Source organism: Diadema setosum, chromosome 4 (genome assembly GCF_964275005.1).
Source record: "Diadema setosum chromosome 4, eeDiaSeto1, whole genome shotgun sequence".
Lineage (NCBI taxonomy): Eukaryota > Metazoa > Echinodermata > Echinoidea > Diadematoida > Diadematidae > Diadema > Diadema setosum.
The window spans coordinates 1,468,154-1,490,078 of record NC_092688.1 but is presented as its reverse complement, the minus strand read 5'-3'; the positions used below and the strand labels follow the sequence as shown (position 1 = coordinate 1,490,078).

The 21,925-nt window shown below is 38.9% G+C and overlaps 1 protein-coding gene across 1 annotated transcript; it reads left to right on the top strand.

The window, feature by feature from the left end:
- Positions 1 to 4,837: 4,837 nt before the first annotated feature.
- LOC140226745 (thioredoxin reductase 2, mitochondrial-like) lies at positions 4,838 to 20,645 on the top strand. Its single transcript, XM_072307177.1, has 17 exons — positions 4,838 to 4,968; positions 7,714 to 7,788; positions 8,665 to 8,721; positions 9,042 to 9,186; positions 9,666 to 9,740; positions 10,806 to 10,884; positions 11,691 to 11,753; positions 12,361 to 12,431; positions 13,443 to 13,462; positions 14,064 to 14,155; positions 14,842 to 15,013; positions 15,943 to 16,073; positions 16,685 to 16,780; positions 17,429 to 17,521; positions 18,076 to 18,147; positions 18,608 to 18,705; positions 19,519 to 20,645. The coding sequence occupies exons 1-17, from the start codon at positions 4,848 to 4,850 to the stop codon at positions 19,640 to 19,642; spliced, it is 1,584 nt and encodes a 527-aa protein (XP_072163278.1). The 5' UTR covers positions 4,838 to 4,847; the 3' UTR covers positions 19,643 to 20,645.
- Positions 20,646 to 21,925: the final 1,280 nt, after the last annotated feature.

Genomic DNA, 21,925 nt, shown 5'->3' with positions numbered 1-21,925 from the left:
ATTCACAAAAACGGTTGCCATTTCTGTGCTAAATTCAAGAGTCTGTGTGGACCATAACTGTCAATGTTCGAGGTGTATGTAAAACAAAGAGTGTATGGTCTTTGCTTGTGCAATGGAACAAGATTTTGCACTCGGTGAAAGATGAAGTGCACTTTTCAACTTGGCTTCGTTGAAAAGAGCACCTCTAAGCTCTATCTTCCACCTTGTGCGAAATCTTGTAGTTGTACCATTGCACGTGTGACCATTCACTAATTTGTAATTTGTATAGAATCACCAAATCTGGTCACCATCTGATCTAAAATTTCAGTCACTCAAAGGACACATTTGATAACACTGTCACTCAATAACACCAAAACATAACAGCATCATGTCTTTTAAGCACCAACACTAATCACATCACCTTTTACTAGATCTAACTTTAGAGTTTTACTGTTGAGCTGTCTGCGTCGTACTCGTACTACTCCGCAGCTAGCCTAGAGTAAAACTTACGTAGAACCGAACCTAAATTTCTAGACCGTGACCAGTGCAGTGGGCATCTTCTTCTTCTTCATGGCACTTTTATTCAAACTTGAAATCTTCCAGATGTGCCATTGAGAAGCCATAACAGAGGGTGCATGGAGCAAGATTTTTTTAAACAGAATTATTGTAGGAGAGTAGATCGTATCACCGGACGCTTTTTTTTTGTTGTGGCTTTGAATTCCGTACTCAGAGGAGTAAATTTCGGCTCAAAATAACACCACTTTATTTACAGACTCCTGGAAATTACGAATTCAGCCAACTTGTGTCAATTGTTCGCTCCAGTTTTTAGAAAATATGCTTCAAACATACCCCTCTAAAAAAAGCTGTCTTTTTGCCCGGTGCAAAATCGCATTGTAATACCGGACACGTTGTTCGTAAATGGAATAATCGACGTCTTTCACACCTTGTCTTTGCACCAGAATCGCAATTCATACCCACGATTCACTGTACACATTCCTACCGAGCGGACGACAAAGAAAAAAATTGGCAAATGACGCTCAAATTTCAATTTTTACGGTAAAATGTCTGACATGAACATTTCAAACAGTTCACATGATGAAAAACGCTAGTTTAGAAGCAGACTTCGATTTTTCACATGATGAAATCATGTGAAAAATCGACGTCTGCTTCTAAACTAGCGTTTTTCACATTTTTGTGTCGCATTTTCCGCGATTTCGGTCCATACAACGCTCTGTGAGGCTAGTCTACGAAGCCCTGCTACGCGTATTGAATGTCATCAGTACACAGAAATGTGCATGTCCGGTAATACCATTAGGTAAATTTACCATATAGGCCTACAAGAGTTGTAGGGCCTACCTGTAGATCTAGTAAGTATAAACACGTACGTCCAAAGCGATGCCTTTCTACGCTAGCTACATCTACAGCACAGAGAATTACCTAGACTCTAGTCTAGTCACCAGGTCACTAGTGCTATCATTAGCACGATTAGCCTATGATTAGTATCAACATTAATGATCAAGTCATCGGTCATCTTCTCACTAATCTCAGATGGAAAATGAGCAAAAACGAACAAGCAAAAGACTGCACTGAGGACAGAAGATTTTACACTTAGAAAACCTCTAACCGTTAGATCTAATACTTAGTAGGCCTAATCAATTTTACCTTGACGTCTAACACGCTTTACACTGCACTGACCATTGCTGACCGGTCACTGACTAAAAAAGAGTCATCACGACTATGATGAGCAAATGAGCTGATGAGACCTGGCGAGAATCAGCTTAGGCAAACCCCTACTCACCAACTTGCTCACTGTTGTGTTAATTAATATTTAAGCTTGGCGATTTTCTTGGTGGGAAAAGACGTGCAAAGGAGCGAAAATGGATATCTCTCTAGTCGGCATGGTCGGTGGATAAGAACATTGTTATGTTGGTAAACTGCATCTTCATGAAGGTCTGAGTCTTACCTGGATAAGTAAATGATCTTGTTCTTGTTGGTCACTGATCAGCTGATTGAAGCTATTGGCAGATTGGTATTGTTTACAGCCGACAGCAGCAGTGTCAGTGCAGTGGGCCAGTTTGTGTGTCTCGTGTTACTGTCGTCGACCTACCCCGTCGTGACTACTGTGTAATGGGATCTTTGACTGTATGTACTTGCGATCAGCGAGCCGATAAACGCTGCGAGGATCGCTCCTTACCACGGATCGCTCCTAGCCCCGGAGACCCGCCTGAACACTGTACGTTGTACGTTGGGGCTGCTGGTCGCAGTTAGGATCGCTCCTTACCACGTGATCTTTCAACAATCACATGACAGCCGATGGGGGGGGGGGGGGGGGGGGGGCTTGCAGGTGAGTTGAGTAACAAAATAATAAAAAGTAGGCCTATTGAAGACGTCACTAGCTCTGCTGAACTTGAGATCTCCATCTTTTTTTGATGTTGTTATGCATTGGTATTGGGGCCTCTACGCAGTGGCGTATCTAGGGAAAACGGCGCCGCCCGGGGCAAGCACGAAAATTGCGCCCCTAATTTCTGAAAAAGTGTTCAAGTTCAACCCCATCCCCATCCCGGTAGGGACTTAAACAAAGTCCATATGATATGCTTTTTCAAGCACTTAAAAGGGGTCTTTTGAGGGTGATTTAAATGTAAGAATTTTGATAAATTTTGGCGAGCGAGCGCAGCGAGCGAGCGAGCCGAAATTTTTGTATTTCAGCTTACAAAACATGGAATTCTTGTCATTTTTTGCTTATCAAATCAAGATATAGTAACGGCTTTATAGATAACGATTTATACCAACAAACTTTAAAAAATACTCTAAATTAGTGCGCGCGAGTGAGCCGAAATTTGTATATTTCCGCGTCATCATCACGTTTTGTTCTTATCTCTCTTTTTTTTTTTCTTTGATAAATTTTGGCGAGTGATTTACATGTTATGGCAGATCCAGAGGGGCGCCCTTTCTTTATTTGTTGTTAAAACAAGGGAAATAAAAAGAAAAAGAAACGAGATGAAACCCGGAGGTAGCACCAGAAATATCGTTTGCGCCCCCCCCCCCCATTTACGGAATTCCTGCATCCGCCCCTGCCTCAAAGCATAATTAGAGCAAATATAATATGGAGGGGTAATATTTAATAACTGCATGGAATGAATCAATGGGACTCCGCCCGGGACGCGCCCGGGACTTGATCTACCTTGTGGCAAGGATAAAATCAAGTTTAAGGCAACATTCTAACATTCAAGCCAGATATATTATATTGAGGTAACTATACCTGCACGGTATAAATTATAGAATCAAGGGAGAAAGTCTAGGAGAGTCACCTTAAAGATTTCTGCCACACCCGGGCAATTAATTTTCCCGAATGACCGTTGTGAAAGTATTATACAGAGCATAAAAAATAATAATAATCCAACTTTGGAGGTCTTCCGTTTCCTAATTGTCAGCTATGGAGAGTGCAATGTTGATTGTAAGGAAAGGGGAACTCTTCCTCTTTCTTTTTGTTGACAAATATCATGCATGACTGGGCACGTGAACTTTAAATTAAATTACTTTTAATATGATATTGATTTTCATCATAATCTTATGTGAAAAATATGAACTCGAAAAAGTGTTTACTTCCTTTTTTGCTGAGTGTATTATCATGTTCATTCGATAAATCCTGAGTGACGTATAACATGACCTGCAGGGTCAACCATGATCCTTTGTACTGGACACTAGCTTTCAATAACAATCAATACAAACTCGTGGTTGGTGAAAGTCCATCAAAACTAAAAGAAAAATAACGATATGTGGGTCATCTTCGATAGCCTGGAAGACCGGTGCCGCGGAAGTAAAGGCGTGACACTGAGGTCAGACTGTCGGTGGACTAAAGCAGATTCAAAGTTCATCCTGATAATAATAAGTATCCAGTGGTAGAATATAAGGTCATCGATGTCATTGGCGACTTGCTTACTATAAGTGTTCAGAATGCCAAACATATAGATCGAGGAGGGTTTTAATGAATCATTGATACCCGAATGGTTTACCTTTCTGGCTAAATTTCTTCATCCCTATATTCGCGATTATTCTAGCAATGAAACCACTTTGATGTCAAGCTATATATATCGAGGTCGCTGTTTAATAGTTATATTATAGTGACTGGTGTAACTTTGATAGCATGATAGCATAGCCGTCCCAATTTTTTGAAGTACAGCTGAGTCAAATGTATTATAGGCCTATCTAATTATTCTGATTCAGAAACTACAATTGTGCGTCATGAGCGTGTGTGTGTAGTGGGGGGACGCTACGGCCAACTGTTCGAATGGGCCATTTTATGTTCATTGACAATGGACATTGAAACACATGTTGTCATGTTTCTGTTGGAAATTAATGGATGGATGGATGGATGAACGAATGAACGAACGAACGAACATTAAACGAATGAATGAGTGAATGAATGAATGAATGTATGTATGAATGAATGAATGTGAAACATGAAGTAGTCGATGCTGTATGAATTTGATATTCCTATTTTATCTCCCTTAGAATTCATCAGATAAAATCATTTCGTTTTGTTATCTTTAATCTTTTATTTCTAAAGGACTATTATAGTAGCCCTATATGATTAACGACAGATTTTGTGGAAATTTCTACCAGTCTGTTTGTAGAACTTTGCCGTTTATTCATAAAAGACATGAAGTGTGTTTGTGAAGAATTTTCATTCAGCAGGTGGGAAGGTGTGTTCTTCGATTCTGCTGGAGTCCCCCTTGGCTGCCCTCTGTGTTACTGTAGCACTGCGTGAGAGTTTGGCATCTAGCTCGTGTCATAATTATTGCGTAATCACCACAGCCTGTGTAATGTGCGTGTTCAGACGCTGTCTTTGGCACAACACAAACGAAGAAATGGCCAAGGTTCACATCTCGCGACTCTGGCTTCGTCGCTGCCTGAGAACCTTGGGAAGACACCAACAGTACGGTCTGTTGAGGCTAGCAAGGAGAGAGATATCCTGTTCACATAGCCTGGGTAAGATAACTGATTCTCTTATGTAATTCATACTTTTAGCAGGCTGATAGTGCGCCAAAGGGAAAGCAGTTTGTGCAGGAGTGATTAGTCCCATATACTGAGATTCACGTGCTTACACTTACCTACTTGATTTGGATACTGTACCTGGCCTGTCTAACCATAGGGAGCTACTAATAGTAGCTCCATGGTCTAACGTTAGCTCTGCCGCTATCTAGCTATGCTATGGATGATTTAGCCCGACCAGACGCTGTGCGAAGCACCTATACAGCAACTGGGCTGTGTATAGTTATGGATTATTCTGAATGCAGGCTTCAAGCGCAAGCCTCTGACGGCTCTGTCTTCAGATCCAGATTTAGTCGATTGTTAAGTTGGCTGGGTCATGGCGTGGTGGAATGGCGTCAAACTTAAACTTTATTAGACAATGTTAGAGGTCCGTTCTTCCAAAACTTTTCCAGACCAGTTTTAAAGCTGTATGGTCTCTAGGCCAAGTGTAGATACTGCCACGAGACTACTGGCAACTGCCAGAGCTGCATGGATGGGTAATCTAAAGATTTCTTCTTTAATCTTGGCTTCTTCTAAAATACAGGAATGAGAGAACTGAAAAGTGATGGTAATACGGTCACTGATCCGATTGCAAAAGCTGAAGCATTGAACCAACAGTTCAAAAGTGTTTTCACCAAGGAAACTCCCATACTGAATGACTTACTACCGGAAACCTCAGACTTTGAAGAAATGGAGGATATTTTGTTTACATCAAAGGGTGTAGAGAAGTTGCTTTGTGGTTTGAAGATATACAAGACCCCTGGACCGGATGGTATAACTCCACGAGTCTTGAAGCAGCTGGCAAAAATTCTGGCTCCAAGTCTTTGCAATATATTCCGGTTGTCATATGAATTAAGTGAAATACCAAATGATTGGCATGAAGCAAATGTTGTACCAGTCTACAAGAAAGGTAATCGATCTACTCCTGTAAACTACCGCCCCATTTCGCTGACATGTATTTGCTGCAAACTAATGGAACACGTTTTAACCAGCAAAATTATGAAGCACGGGGACGAAAAAAACATTATTTTTCCCCTGCAATATGGCTTCCGTAAGAACATGTCATGTGAACAACAATTACTTGGTTTCACAAGCGATCTACACAGGAACTTGGATGAAGGGCGTCAAACGGATGTTATAATCATGGATTTCTCAAAAGCTTTTGACAAGGTTGGACATGAGCGGCTTTTACGTAAACTGGACTACTACGGTATCAGGGGGAAAAATCTGAAATGGATTCAAAGTTTTCTCAATGGAAGATGTCAGAGGGTCATTTTGAATGGTATTAAATCTTCTCCAATAGCGGTAGGATCTGGAGTGCCTCAAGGGTCGGTTCTTGGGCCTTGCCTCTTTCTGCTTTACATCAATGACTTGCCTGATGGTCTCGCGTCAAAGGTTCTCCTTTTTGCCGATGATGCAGTTTCCTACATGACCATCGACAATCAACATCATATGCAAAATCTTCAAGAGTACTTAAACAAAATTAGTGACTGGGCGAAAAAATGGATGATGGATTTGAACACAGATAAGTGTAAGGTTTTGACAATATCCAGGAAAAGAAGAAAGGTGCAACACGTGTATCACCTAAATAACGCCCCTCTTGAATCTGTTGAATCCGTGAAGTACTTGGGTGTAACCATCACTTCTGATTTAAAGTGGACCCAACACATCAACAATACTGTCAATAAAGCCAATAACGTCCTTGCATTTCTAAGATGCAATCTTCGCATAAAATCTTCTGATGTTAAAGCCACAGCTTACAAAACGTTGGTTCGACCAATTGTTGAGTATGCTTCCACAGTTTGGGACCCATTTTCCAAGAACCTAATCCACAAAGTGGAAATGGTCCAGAGAAGAGCTGCGCAATTCACTTTAAATTGCTATCATAACACCTCGAGTGTCACCAAAATGCTACAAGAACTTGATTGGACCACTCTGGAACAGCGCAGAGAAAATGACAGGCTAATTATGATGTACAAAATACACAATAATCTTACTCCTCTTTCAGCACAGGTCTATATTATCAAACAGTCTACTCAGTTGACGAGAGCCTCGCAACCACACTCCTATCAGGTACCATATTTGAGAACTGAATCGCATCGCCATTCGTTCTTTCCGAGAACTGTAAGGAACTGGAATTTCCTGTCGTCAGAAATTGTTTCAGCGCCATCTGTGGGATCATTTCGAAATCGTCTAACGGTTGATCACAGTGGCTAGTTATTTTGGTCAAATTTTCTATGTGCTTGTAAATATCTGTAAATAAATTGTATTATAATGTAAATAGCACCAGTCTGCAAGAATCTTCAATCTATTGAAGGATGCAGACTTAATCAGAAGAAGAAGAAGAATTTACATTTTCAAGTAAACTCTAGATGTCTAAAACTTTACTGTATAACAGTATGTACACCGTGTAATATGGATATTTTGAAAGCCACATTGTTGGTTCCTGCTGAGTGAGTACTTGCAATATGTTGCAGGCCTTTCCCCACCACCACCACAACAACAAAAACAGAATAAAACAGAGAAGTAGTGGCCTGACTGATGAATCAATTATCATATTATGATGCTAATTGTCTAACATGCAATGAATACTAAAAGAATATATCAACTGGTATTTGAAGTACATGAGTTGTGTTAAGTAAAAATGTAGAATTATCATGGTACACATAGATGCATAGGTAATAATATTGTTTGTCACCACAGGCACAAGCCACGACTTTGACTATGATCTTGCAGTCATTGGTGGAGGATCAGGAGGACTAGCATGTGCCAAGGAAGGTAGGTAGGACAGGAGAGTAACAAACTGAGTTTAACTTGACTGTCAGCATCATTGGTGATTTCTTTGTATAAAATCTAAGTGGTATTTTTAGACAGTGGTACTGGGAGGGGTAACAGCAGAAAAGGACTGAAGCAATCCACCGAATATTTTGCAATCATCTGTGCACTGACTGAATTGACCCTAAGCGAAGTGAAAAATTCATCTCTTTTTTTTTCTTCTTCTTCTTAATCGTGCCTGGCCCTAGTCTTCAAATTTATTAGGTTTTGTAGTTTCCTCGAAGAAGATGAAAAATTCTAATCCCTCCCCCAATAAAATGGATAAATAAATGAACACACAAATTACTCAACATTGCTTTTCTTCTTTTTTTTTTGAACTGATTGTTGCATGTGCCTTACATGATTTTGTGATGTCACAGAATCCTGAAAAAGTAGAAATGAAAGAATGGTTTTCTCAGATGATGTGTAGATTTTGAAAGTATTTCGTATTTTATTATTTTTTTTTAAACAGTGGATGGTAGATCTGCATCAGCTGTATATAAACACTTCTATCTCATCTTCAAGGTGATGAAAAATGCTGGAATTCATGTTAGGGTGTGTGTATGTTTTCTGGTTGAACATTTCTACACATATACAGGTAGGTTGAAATGAAAACTCCATTAACCTACATTGTAATTGTTTCATATGTAAAAATCACGTAAAAATGCATGATACCAGTTTGTGTTCATAAATTTGTTTGTTGTTGGAGTTTGATGGTATTCAATACATTTATTTTGTATGTCTTTGCATACAATTATGGCCTAGCAATTGACACCCCAATCAGTAGCACAGGAGTGTGTGAAAATATGTGTTTCCAACATTCCTCTTGTGTTCACACAGCTGCTGGGTACAACAAGAAAGTCATTGTACTGGATTATGTTTCACCGTCACCACAAGGTATGTCATAGACTTCAGCTTTCTTTGAATGAATATTTTGACTTTTACTGTATACCACTGTTAACAGATGAAGTTGTTAACCTCCAATAATTTTGAACAAGCATTCCTGTTCTCGATTCATTTGAAAACTAAGATACATGTTTATACACTAAGAGCTAGCAATTATACAAACTTTGAAGGTTTGGGGAAATATTTCAAGATGATCGGATAAATCATATAAATTTGTGCAACTGATTAGAATCCAGTTCGTGCAGACCTATTTAAATTTGATGTATAACGAAATGTTTAATACTGTATGCTTCATTTTTTTCTGATGATAGGAACCAAGTGGGGCTTAGGGGGAACCTGTGTCAATGTGGGCTGTATCCCAAAGAAGCTCCTCCACCACGCCTCGCTGCTTGGGGAGTCCATGCATGATGCCAGGCAGTACGGCTGGCAGCTCCCCGAACACTCAGAGATATCCTGGTGAGCATCAGCCATCTACTCGTGAAGTTCTTGATGTTACCTTGCACCCTCCTAGGATGGAGTCATCATGGATGTTGGGAGAGAGATTGGTTATCCGGCAGTGTTTACTCTTCACCTATTGTTGATTACACGTAGAAATGAAACCTATTTCTGCATGACAGCATTAAATGTATTTTTTGCATGCTAAAGGTAGGGATTTAAGAGGACGTGTTGGTATGAGTAGTATCAAACCAGGCTCTAGACCAGCTGGGTTGAAAATTGTAGTCAAGTATATACCAAACAAAAACAACAAAATAGAATAAAAATCACATAGAAAAACACAAACAAACATTTGTCTTTCTTACTGCAAGCTAACCATGGTAACTTCAAACCCAAGGAAACTATAGAGCATAGAGAATGCAGATCAAAGTGATCAAATACTTGCATGCTCTTGTGAATGAATAAACCAGTAACTTTCTTCCCCCCTTTTTGAAATACAGGCCAACATTAATTGGTGCCATTCAGGGCCATGTGAAGTCACTGAACTGGGGGCATCGAGTGCAACTCACAGACAAGTAAGTCCAGGGCACGGTTTCATGAAAGTTGTTAGCCGTGACAACATGTCGGTTCCTGACAATAACCATAGTAGCAGTCAGTGACCAGAACATCTCAGCCAATCAAAACCAAGGATTCTGACATCTTGTCAGGACTAACAATTTTCAGAGCAGTTGATGTGTGACATAATTTGGTCTGTTAACTGTCATATTTCTGTGAACAAGATTTAACCCTATTCTAACTGGGGGGGGGTCAAATTGACCCCCTCCTCGACGTTTCGCGCCACAATTCCGCAACGCGCAAAGATTTTGCCGCGTCATTTCACAACTTTTTTCATTGAAGTCTTCCGCATATTTTGAGACCAAATTTGCGACGTCCGGGTACACCGTTCTGAAGTTACGTAATGTTATGCATCTGCATGTCAACCCGAAAACAGCTCAAATTGAATGCAAATTGTGTTTTTTGGTTAAATTGATATAAATTAGATTATTTCAACTTTTAACCATTGAAATTAATCAATTCTAGTGTAGATAAGCCTGAAAAAGTGCCTACAACAAATTTTGGCAAAAAAAACAATAGAAAAGAAAAGGTCGGAAAAAAAATACATAAGAAATTAACAAAACAATAAAAAACAAAAGAAATTGATTTTAATTGTGCTACTTTTTTACATGAAAATTGTTTGATATAATTCTTGAGGAATTCTGACACAAAAATTTAGCAATACTTCAGTCTTTTTAATGGAGTTATAGGTGAAAATATGATTTCATGCACAAATTTGCATAATTAATTTATTAAAATAGAAAGTCAATATTTTTTTGTTGTATGACCATGTAATCTTGTAGTTGACATCCAGCTCTATCTTCAGGCAAAATTCCGCGGCTATCGCGCGATCGTTGGCCGAGATCTGAAGGGGGGATCAAATTGACCCCCCCCCCCCCCCAGTAAAAACTTGGTCTCAAATAGCCCAGTTAGAATAGGGTTAAGTATGTATTTATGTAAGCTTGTTGTGTTGAGAATCATTCAGTGATATCATAGATGATAGACTTGCAATATGTGCTCTTATGATGTTATTTCATTTTTGACAGAAATGTGGAATACAGGAATGGCAAAGGATCACTGCTTGATGACCACACAGTCAAAGTGAAGATGAAGAATGGGAAAGAGGTAATCTCAACTTTTACAGTGATTCTACATCCTGACATATTACTATCTGATATATATATACACTGCATGTGTCCTTGTTTATTATGTCACTAGATATTTTCTTCCGCTTCTGTATGCCTGTGTCATATAAACTGATTAAACATCTATCTCTATTTAGTGAATTTATATGGCAAGAAGGCAAAGTCATGAATTTTGCCATTCCAGCTGCAAATACTTGTGATGCCTGTATTGTATTATTTATGATAAAAGTTTGTGAGGTTTAATTGTTTTGAGCAAAAAGGAGTATTTAACTCACATCTGAAGTGGAATCAAAACCGCCATCAGAAAGTCACCTTTGGACATAAAAGGGAAGTTTTGTGTTGTTTTAGTTTGATGTCGTTGGACTTGACTGGTAGGAGTGTCTGAGAGAACATCCCAGTGTTTGTCTAGTACATCAGGCAGTATCCTGGTCTTTGGTCATTTTTAGACATAACTCTAGATTTACTTTTGCAGTTATGTTTCATTTTCTCTTTGCAAAGTCAACTCAGTTTGCACCCTTTAAAAACAACCATGAGTGCATAATTATCTCAATAAGCCAGACCTGATATTTCAAATCAATCTTGAAATCAGAGAAGTACCAAGAGTTGAAAGGAAGATGTTTGGCATTTGTTGAGAACAATCTGGATAACTTTTATGAGTAGGAGATTTGGCATATATACTTTTAGAGGTACATGTATGTAAGTTGCACATTTTCATAATCTATCTCAACTCCTCTCTAAATGTGCTGTTTGAAATGCTGTAACATACTAAACTCACTTCTTTCACAGAGCCAATTCTCAGCTGCCAACATTGTGCTTGCCACAGGAGGGAGACCAATCTATCCTAGCCAGGTCAGAGGAATTTGAGCTCTTCTTTTTAGCATTAGTGCCTAGCAGTTAGGAGACAAACACAAACATGCTTTGCCTTTAACCTCTCAGCTATGAAAGAAAAGAACAAAACAATGAACCAAACAGAGAAACATATAAATGATGCATGTTTGAATTTGTATTTCATTCAATGTATTGAACAGAAAGATTATTATGGAATGTAAAGGAGAAGTATTTGATTTTATATGTTGTACCAATGCTTCATATTTACATTTGTTTACCCATTGACTCTTGATTATTTCTCTTCTCACCCCATGACACTAATCTTTATGATCTACTCCAACATACAACAGTGAATGATAGGGAACAGTGTAGTCTTTATACCAGACATTTGCCACACTTATCATGCGCAAACTTGTGCTTGTCTGTATACCAGGAACTTGCTACGGTCATAAATACACAAGTACTGATACCCCTACAATTCTCAATCAATCCCTGATATTCTCTGTACACATCTGCATTTGTAGAGTGCTGTGCTTGTGTAGGCTGTCGTGATGACTGACAAAGACTACCAAACTAGATGGTATACCATATGAAAATATGATACTTTTTTTTTTTCCCCCCGCACCAGGTGTCAGGTGCAAGTGAGTTTGGAATCACCAGTGATGACATCTTTTCTCTCAGGAAACCTCCGGGTCGAAGGTCAGCCAAGATGATAATTTGTGTTTAACCTGTTGAAGACTAGTCCCAAGTATATTGGGCAGATGTCTGTGGCAAATGTGTGTTATAGCAAAATCAGCCCATCCTCAATGGGTTAATTGAAATTCAGAGGAGTTCTGATACTCATGAGTGTCTGCTAATAAGATGTGTTGGTTCAGTTGTGTAATTGATAAATGGCCCATGATATGAAGGTGGTAGGGGCTGACAGATGGACAGACATGCAGACAGACAGACAAAATCTGATAGAGGTGAAAGCTGAGGCTAGTAGATAACTAGTAGGTATACAACAATCACACTTCTAGGAAATATGGAGTCAGAAGGGGCCTGAGCTTTCGATCCTAGCAGAATCTTCGTCAGAGGCAAAGTGACAAACAGGCAGGGAAAGCAATCACATATAAGGACTTTACACAACAAGAACAGACTGGGACAGGCTGGGTACACAGAACAAAGAAAACAAAGGAGAGGGTGGGAGGTCACTGGCAAGGAGCCCAACAGGTAAAGGGAGGGGGATTAGAGCAGGAGGGTGGACAGACAAAAGGCAGAAGAGGGTCAGTAATGATCCTAAGAACCATGGGGGCAACCACTGAAGGAAAAGGATGAATAGGGAGGCAACATCAAACAAGATAAGTTTTCAGCAGCTTTTTTTTGCTACTTCTAGGAAATGTGATTCACTTATAGGCTGGTATCTGAAGCTGAGTGAATACAGTCTTGTTTAATTCAGTCAACATAATGTCTGATCATTTTAATGTTGTTGAAATTATGTCTACTGAAAAGTCCAGGTACATCTAGAATTGTCAACATGTTTTCATAAACTGTTCGAAACTGATCAAATATTGTGTATATGTTGCCGTGTTAGAATGTGTTCATATGACATTGCACACTCTTATAATTGGAAGAAAAAAAATGATGTATGTACAGCCTTCTTGGCAAGTTTGTTTTTCATTCTTTGAGTCTATTTCTTTGATATTGTGTTGATTTTACTTTCCCGTACAGTCTGGTGATTGGTGGCAGCTGTATCCTTTGTCTATCTTCCAAGTTGAACATTGGCTAAACAAAGATTCGAATGACAAAATCCCCCTGCATTCAAATTTACTTCAGGAAGAAGCGCAATAAAATCAAGCAAATGAAAGCTTCATCAGAATTGCCCAAAGATTAGGAAATCATGTGATTCTGAATGTTAACATGCTTTTGGGAAGTAGTGAAAACAGAACATGTTGGTATACATTTAACCCTTTGTTGATCTCAGTGTGATATTATTAGGGCACTCCATTCCATGTAGTGAGGCAGTTTAACTTTGCTCTGAGGTGAAAATGCTTTGGAACAGTATCATAGCTTTTAAGACAGAGAAGTTTGACCGTTATCCATGTATCGGTCGGTCAGTTTTCTGAACCAACTATGAAATGTAGTCTTTCCTTACAATGGAAAAGGTTCACTTTTAATTCCATCTGTGCAATACTGGGGACACCAAGGATATTCTAGATACATTACAATGTATGAGCAAAAGTGCCCATGGTGGCATTTCATTAAATACAAGGAAACACAAACAAGAATGTGAGGCTTGAAATCTCAATCAGTGGAATCTCTGAAGTTCTATTCTCCTTAGCACGATGTCAGATGTTGCACTTGAATGTGCTGGTTTTCTTCATGGCCTGGGCTTCCCCACAACCGTAATGGTACGATCCATCTGCCTCAGAGGATTTGACCAGGTAAGAAAGTAGGCATTCTGGCAGGTTAATGTCTTGTGCTTTCATAACCTGCTTTTATGAACCATTTTACTCTGTTGTGTTGAATCTGTCTGTTTCTTTAGATGATATTCTCTCGCTCATCTGACAGAATCCAAGAGATAAAGATGATTGCTTGAAACTGTGCTTTATTTGGTTACAGCCACATGATTATAACTGTTGGTGTGTTAAGTTGTTTGAAGTGAAGTGGGATGAATCATATGTCATTGGAAAGTTTGTAGTCTGGAGAAATTAAAGTGTGCAAATGTGAAAAGCTTTGTTTGATGACTTCCTCAGCCTCTCATAAGGAAGGTTTCTATAGCTGATGGCAGTTGTATTTGGTTCTTCAGTGCATGATGAAGTAATTTCAGGAAACATAATGAACTAATTTTTGCAAATGAAACTAGACATGTTAGTTATTTCAATGAAGGATATTATTCCCAAATGTTGATATGCTATTAAACTACCTCGTGCTCATAGAAATGAAATACAGCCATGATATCACATCTCATCTGGCTATGTATTTTGTACAGGCTTATCTATGGTGTGTACTTGCCCATGTCTATGACTTTTGTGTTACACTTTTTACAATGTACATGATTTTTCTTTCTCATTTTTTTTTTTTTTTTGCTTGGTTACTTGGAAATTTTCAAAATTCTCCTCCGTTGCAGCAAATGTCTAGACTCGTCACTGACCACATGGAGGCCAGTGGTATCCAGTTTCTATGGCAACAAGTCCCCGAGGCTGTGGATCGCAACCAAGATGGCAGTCTGAGTGTGAGGTGGAGAACATCAGATGGAGAAGAGAGACAGGAGGAATATGACACGGTCATGTTTGCAGTGGGTAAGATGGATGACTTGTGTCCCCATCTCTCCTACCTGGGATCATAACTTTGACTTGTCTAATCTCTGCACACAAATCCAATCTAATACAATCTCTTTTTATTTTGATTATTGTTATCATTTATTTACTTTTTTTTTTTTTGGGGGGGGGAAGTAGGTTAGTTAATGATGTGAATGAAAATGTTGCTACTTTGTTTGTGTGTCATGGCCATTTTCATCAAGAACATTTTCCTGATCTATCTGAGCTAGTAAGTTCAGCTTCAGTTTTTTAGTTCATTCCCGCTTCAAGAAACAAGTGATTTTAGATATCCTAGCTCCGTCACTATCACTTTTCATACATCATTGATCCACAGTTCTGAAATATAATGCATTCTCTTGAAGTTGTAAATGGTTTTAATATCCAACTATTGTTATGTTGTGGTGACTTTTCATACATTGGTAGATTTAACACATGATGTGTTCTTGTGTTTTTGTGAGTGGGTGCTATCATTATTGTGTATACATTCATGTTTTGAACATTGACTCTAAGTGATTGGAAGGTAAAGATAACTTGTAAGGACCAGTCTTGCTTTAAAGGTCTATCCCGTCCAAAAGTTAGGTTGTGTTTTAAGACCCAGTCTTGTTTTAAAGCTTTATCCCATCCAAAGACTCGGTCTTGTTTTAAGGCTAAGACCTGTTTCATGGTTCATACCCAGAGCTGCCAAGTCTTCTTGAAGGATCCAACATCCCCCTGTCTCCTGGCAATGAATATTTTCTCTATTCAGACTTAAACAACACTAAGTATCTCCCTGGAAGCTGTCTAGAATCTCCTTGAATAGGATGTTAGAATGTTTGCAGCTCTGTGTATCAAGTAAGACCCTTTTTTTTTTTTTTTTTTTTTTTAAATGATTCCCAGTCTGTAAGTGCAGCTTTATTCTCTTTTCCTGTCAGGGAGGCAGCCAGAGACAGCCAGCCTTGGTCTTCAGAATGCAGGGGTACAGACCTCCTCAGGTGGAAAGGTCAAAGGGTCAAATGAACAGACGTCAGTACCACACATATATGCCATTGGGGATATACTGGAGGTAAGCTCACACGGGGAAGCTAGAACTTCTACAGGTCATGGAGATATTTCTGTATCGAAGGTACAGTAATTTAAATTTGTGGATTTAAGGCTCAAATCTTGTGTGAGGGAATTACACTGTTTGCAATTGTACTTGTCTTTGTTTTGTAGATGATGTTTGGTGACTATAACCATGCTTTTACATGTTTACATAACACTCAAACTTATGAGCTGGATCATATCTGGTATGAAAATACAGTGTGTTTGTCAGTGGTTCAAAAAAAGATCAAAATACAAGGTACAGATAATCACATACACTTCTACGGGAAAGATATCATAATCTGCTTCAACCATCCATTCCTTGTATAAAAAAAAAATAGTCAAATGATCCTTGTGTCAGCAGTTCTAGACAGAAAACAAAAATGAAGCAAAACAACAAAACAAATGCTTACAGATTTTCTTTGATTTCTTTTCTTTCATATGTTTGTCTTTTGACTGTTGTACAATTGTTTTATACAGTTTACGCTAGTGGTAGGACTTGTGTCATTATCTCTGTCTCTCTTATTATATTCTCATCCTCCCCCACCCCCATCCTTCCCCACCCTATCCTCCCCCACCCTCAACCCCCTGTAGGATGGGATAGAGCTGACCCCAGTGGCCATCAGGGCTGGGAAGCTTCTGGCACATCGTCTGTTTGGAGGCAGCTCGGATGTCATGAATTATGAACAGGTGACAGAGTCTTGTGATGATGACTGCTTTATTTTAGAGGGCAAGGGGAAATTAAACGTTACAGAGGTTACTTCGCCGTAGAATTCCTGACATTTGCATACCCGTAGTAACATTGATGAGAATGATAGTATTTGTATGTTTGTATAGTTTTGTGTACTCTGAAAATTGCCATTCCTCATGTAATGTTCAATGTGAATGCACAATCATTTCAAAGACTATGAGACCAGAAATATAACCTGAATATATAGTGAAATTGATTACTGCTGAAGTTACAGTAATATGTTGTTACAAAGCACAAAGTAGATAATGCAATAATGGATGTTGCTGTACAGTTGTCTGAAGTACAATGACCAGGATTGTATTCCGACATGTCATAAGTTAGATGGATGTTTCTTGGTAGCCAACACTTAGTACACGATGAAACACATTGTATATTTTACTCTCCTTTTTTCAGCCATTAGGGTCAAATTTCAAATCTAGGTAATGCCCAAGTGAAGGTTTTAGCTTGATAATCTCTGTGTGTACTAATGGCAGCATGTACCTATCTTGAAAACCATTAGTAGTGTCTAGAATTTGACTAAAGATTTGCATCTAGACTTATGTTGTAACAAGTGCAAACACAAACATGTGTCTGTGTTGCGTTGACAGGTTGCCACAACAGTCTTCACACCGCTTGAGTACAGTTCAGTTGGTCTGTCAGAGGAGAAAGCAGTGGAGAGATATGGGGAGGACAACATTGAGGTATGACCTTTGAACCTTTCCACGTATACAGTCTTGAGCATGCTTTATTTGTAGATTGTTTGGAATCAATTTGTGTAAATCAAAGATATTATGTAATCTGTCAAAATCCAAATATTATATACAAAATGATCTCTTTTACATTGTTTTTGTTGTGTGTATGCATGTGTGTATTTGACTGTAAAATGTGATTAGATGGTTATCATGCTGCGTAATATCGCTTGAACATTGATTTATTTCGATAAGCTCATCCATTCAGACCAGGACTTTTACTTGTTGGGCAGCTGTTATTCTTTCACTACTCTTGAATAAAATGAAGCATGACTAACAAGTATTTGACTTTTTCCAAAGTTTACAGACTACCTGAATTCTCTTTGTGATACATACTGACATCCTTAAGGAGAGTTCGTATTCTATACAGTCACATGATTGATACAAAATAGCAATGAAAATGCCAAAGATAATCACCTGATTTGAACATATGAATCATATCAACCATAGACAAGTAGGCAACATCTGTGTGTGGTGGATTTTGACCACTGTGTTTCAAATTTCAGGTCTACCATGCATTCTACAAGCCCCTTGAATACTCTGTGCCAAACAGATCTTCAGAGCAGTGCTACATAAAGGTGAGTTAGTTTATTGATTACATCATGTGGAGAATTGTGTTATTATTTTGAAATTTAGTAAGCACTTTGATGTGTGCCTTCTATACAGCGAAAATGTTGATGCAAGAATTGATATTGCATGAAGTATGATTCATTTCACCATATTTCTGTTTCTTATTTCCAAACTTTTTCCCATAATTTTGTGAAGAATGTTTCCCATAATTTTGTGAAAAATTAGTAGCCGATTGACCTAGCTACATTATTGCTGTGCTTGCATGATAGATCAATATGGACAAGAAATTGTGTTGAAGATAAGTACTTTCATGGAGATTTTATAGTGTAATATATAGCCCATGGAACTTTTATGCTAGAAAAAGAGCGCAAGATATTGTCCATACTTTATTCTTGTGCTGCAAGGTAAAGTCTGACCCGTCTTTGACTCTAGCCAACTGACTCTTTTGCTGCACCTGTACCTTCCCAGGCGGTGTGTGCTGCGGAAGGGGAGCAGCAAATTCTTGGTCTTCACATCACAGGTCCTGGCTCAGGGGAGATCATGCAGGGCTTTGCACTAGCAATCAGGTGAGAGCGGTGTCTCTAAAGCCCCATTATAACAGACTCGACTCTGACAATGTAGCAACACCATCAGAAGAACAAAATTCCTTGCCTCTGGCAATAAAACTGCAGGAGAGAGTGAGGGGTACCATTTCAACAGACACGTTTAAGTGAGCTAGTGTGATCATTCATCACCCCATGTCTGTCATCCACCATGAGTTGTTCATAAACTTATTACATTTTTAACTTCTTCTTAATCCGTTGAGGACGAGTCCCGTGTAATACTCGGGCAAGTGTCTATGGGAAATGTGTATTGTAGCAAAATCAGCCCATCCTCAATGGGTTAAAATCAGGTAGCATCTCTGGGGTAATAGGACTACAATTTGTTCACTTTCAGCTGCATTTCAGCTGCAATATGCTGTATGCAGCATATATCTGGTATTTTAATCTCCTTGTTAGGAATTGAGAATACAAATATTGTATGTGTTAAATACTATAATAGGAAATCAGTTCGTGTTACTTTCTATTTCATGCCTCTGCTACAGTGTCAGTGGCATTTGTCCTTAGTTTCAGAGATACAAGTATTTGTAAGCATTTCTTTCCTCAAAGATGTTGGTGTAGGTAACTTAAGAAGAACCCACAGTTACCAGATAGTTTCCTTGGTATGTACAGGGCTCATTGTTGGTATTATTGATCACAAAAGTAAATTATGAAACCTATTTCCCTATTTGTAATTCTGCTCAACCAACAATCAGGAACTCCACCAGTCCACCATTTTCTGATTACAAGGAGTCTGATCTCTATTTGTGTGTTCCTTTCATACCCATCACTCCCTCCTAGGATGGGGGCAACCTACCAGCAGCTGTCCTCCACCGTTGGAATTCACCCCACCACGGCGGAGGAGGTCGTCAAGCTCCACATCACCAAGAGGTCGGGTCTTGACCCCACGGTCACAGGCTGCTGAGGTTAAAGGTCATTTCCCCATCCCAAACGTAAAAGCCGTGCACGGGAGTCATAGTTACATAATGACAACACGCTGATCAATGTAGAGTGCATCTTAATATTGTCCATTCTTTGTCCATGTATCCTAATAATTCATCAGGACAAATAAGACTTCAACAGTAGTTATTTATTCTTTCCATCTAGGTGAAAAACAAGATTGTTAGGTTCATCTTTGAAATGATTGCCCTTCTCTTTACTGTAAAAGCTGTTTGTTGTGCATACAAATATTTTTGCAAATGAGGAAGTTGACTCTGAGACCATCGGAAGTGCAGTAATGCCTGTCTATTCACAATATTGTCGTATGTTATTAAATTCCCAGCCCACCCGTGATTTGTGAAACTCATGATTACAAATGAAACTCTCGCGAAAATAGGAGCTTTTACACAATCAAAGTTACCATGGCGAAAGCATAATACAATGTATCCCAGATGCTACTCATTGATGAAAATAGCCTTGTGATTTCAGTTAGCTGTGGTTTCCTTGTAGTCCTGTACCTTTGACTCCTGTGTATGGTTGATGGGGAAATGACAAACTTTTGTTTTGTTGTTTTCATATAATTGTATTTGTGAGATGAGTGGAAGTATGCTGCCCTGATGACAATGCTGATAATGATGGCTTCTCTACAAACCACTTTGATGGTGGGATGAGCTTGATGAATGCAGTCATTGTCTAGCAGTTCTCTATCATCTCCTTACTTATTGTTTCTTTCTTTTTCATGTCATCTCTGAAGATCTAACCAAGAAGTCCTGTATTAAACTTGTTGCCTAATTACCTCTGCCATTGAGGCTACGTTTTTGTCAGTTTTGGTTTGTCTTTCTGTTCGTCTATTTGCAAAATAACTCAAATTGTTACACATGAATTTTAATGAAATTTTCAGGAGAAGCAGATAATGACACAAAGAATTGATGATTACATTTTAGTTGTGATCCAGATCACTATAAGGATCCAGGGTTTTTTTTTTTTTTTTTTTTTTTTCATTTTTGAAGGATTCTTTATCATTAGGAAATACAGTTGAACCTCTCGTATCCGGACAAGTCGGGACCTGGGCTCATCCGGATAAGGGATTTGGCCGGATACAGGAGACTCAATGCTTTATACATGTACATATACATACACATGTACTGATGTAGCCCACTGTAGTACCACATGTAGTAATGTGTATACTGCAACCTTTTCATTGTTACACTCAGTAACAGACCCCAAAATAGAGGTGTATGTTAATGTTGGAAGTAATATGTAATTCATGTGTGTTTGTGTAGGAGTTCACAAGGAGTTGGGAATCCCCCTTTCCTCCCGTAATTATTAAAAAAAAAAAAAAAAAAAAATCACGGCGAGATTGCGTCCGTATAATAGAGAGATCCGGATAAAGGGAGGCCGGATAAGAGAGGTTCAACTGTAGGGCCAACAAATGAGGGAATTCAAGCTGTACATATTTGAAGTGCGCCTATACATGATGCATCACACTGACTGCACACTTGAGGTGCAGAAGGAAACTGAGGCAGATGCACTAGAAAGGATTCTATAGCACTGGGGAAAATACGAGGGCTATTTTTAGCATATGTGTACGTGGGTGGAAATGAGCTGCTTGGCAGAGGTTCAAGCTCTCAAAGTGCATTTGTGGTTTGCTAATGTATTCAAATGTTTTGATACACTTTGCTGAATTTCAATACCACCAGCACCTCATTTTGAATTCGAGCTTGTATCAAGACTTGTTCAATGGGTGACCCTTATTGTTTCACTGCAGACCTGGTAGTGAGCTCTTCAAATTCACATCATCCTCTTGAATACATTTTAATGCTTGGAATATAATGTCCATCCAGGTTGATTGTTTTTTTAGGAGGTGGACTGTGTTGCTTGGGTAGTCTTATTGATGTTGTTTTCTTTTATGTTGCTGTCAAACATGCTCACCCTGACTTTTGAAAGAATCAGAAATATACTGATGTAGGTGGAGCCTTGCAACATGCTGCATTGACACCTGTGTGTACAGTGCACTCCTGTTATAATGAACAAAGGTATAATGGAATACCAGTTACTATGTAGAAAAAAAAATCACACCCCAACATTATCAGCTCAATGTTTTTTTAATTGTTTATTTGTTCGGTTATAACGAAAGTTTGATATAACCAACGAAAACTGCCGGTCCAGATGGCTTTGTTATAATGGGAGTGGACTGTATGATATTTTCAAGGTTATGCAGCTGTATCAAAACTGATCAACCCTAAAACCCATCCTTGAACCTGTATAC

What these genes read in the sequence shown, in the direction of transcription:
- LOC140226745 (XM_072307177.1), top strand. Translation starts at nt 4,848, where the DNA reads ATGGCCAAGGTTCACATCTCGCGACTCTGGCTTCGTCGCTGCCTGAGA. An exon ending in ACTAGCATGTGCCAAGGAAG is followed by an intron (nt 7,789 to 8,664) that starts GTAGGTAGGACA and finishes GTGTTCACACAG; the next exon opens with CTGCTGGGTACAACAAGAAA. An exon ending in CCATTGGGGATATACTGGAG is followed by an intron (nt 16,074 to 16,684) that starts GTAAGCTCACAC and finishes AACCCCCTGTAG; the next exon opens with GATGGGATAGAGCTGACCCC.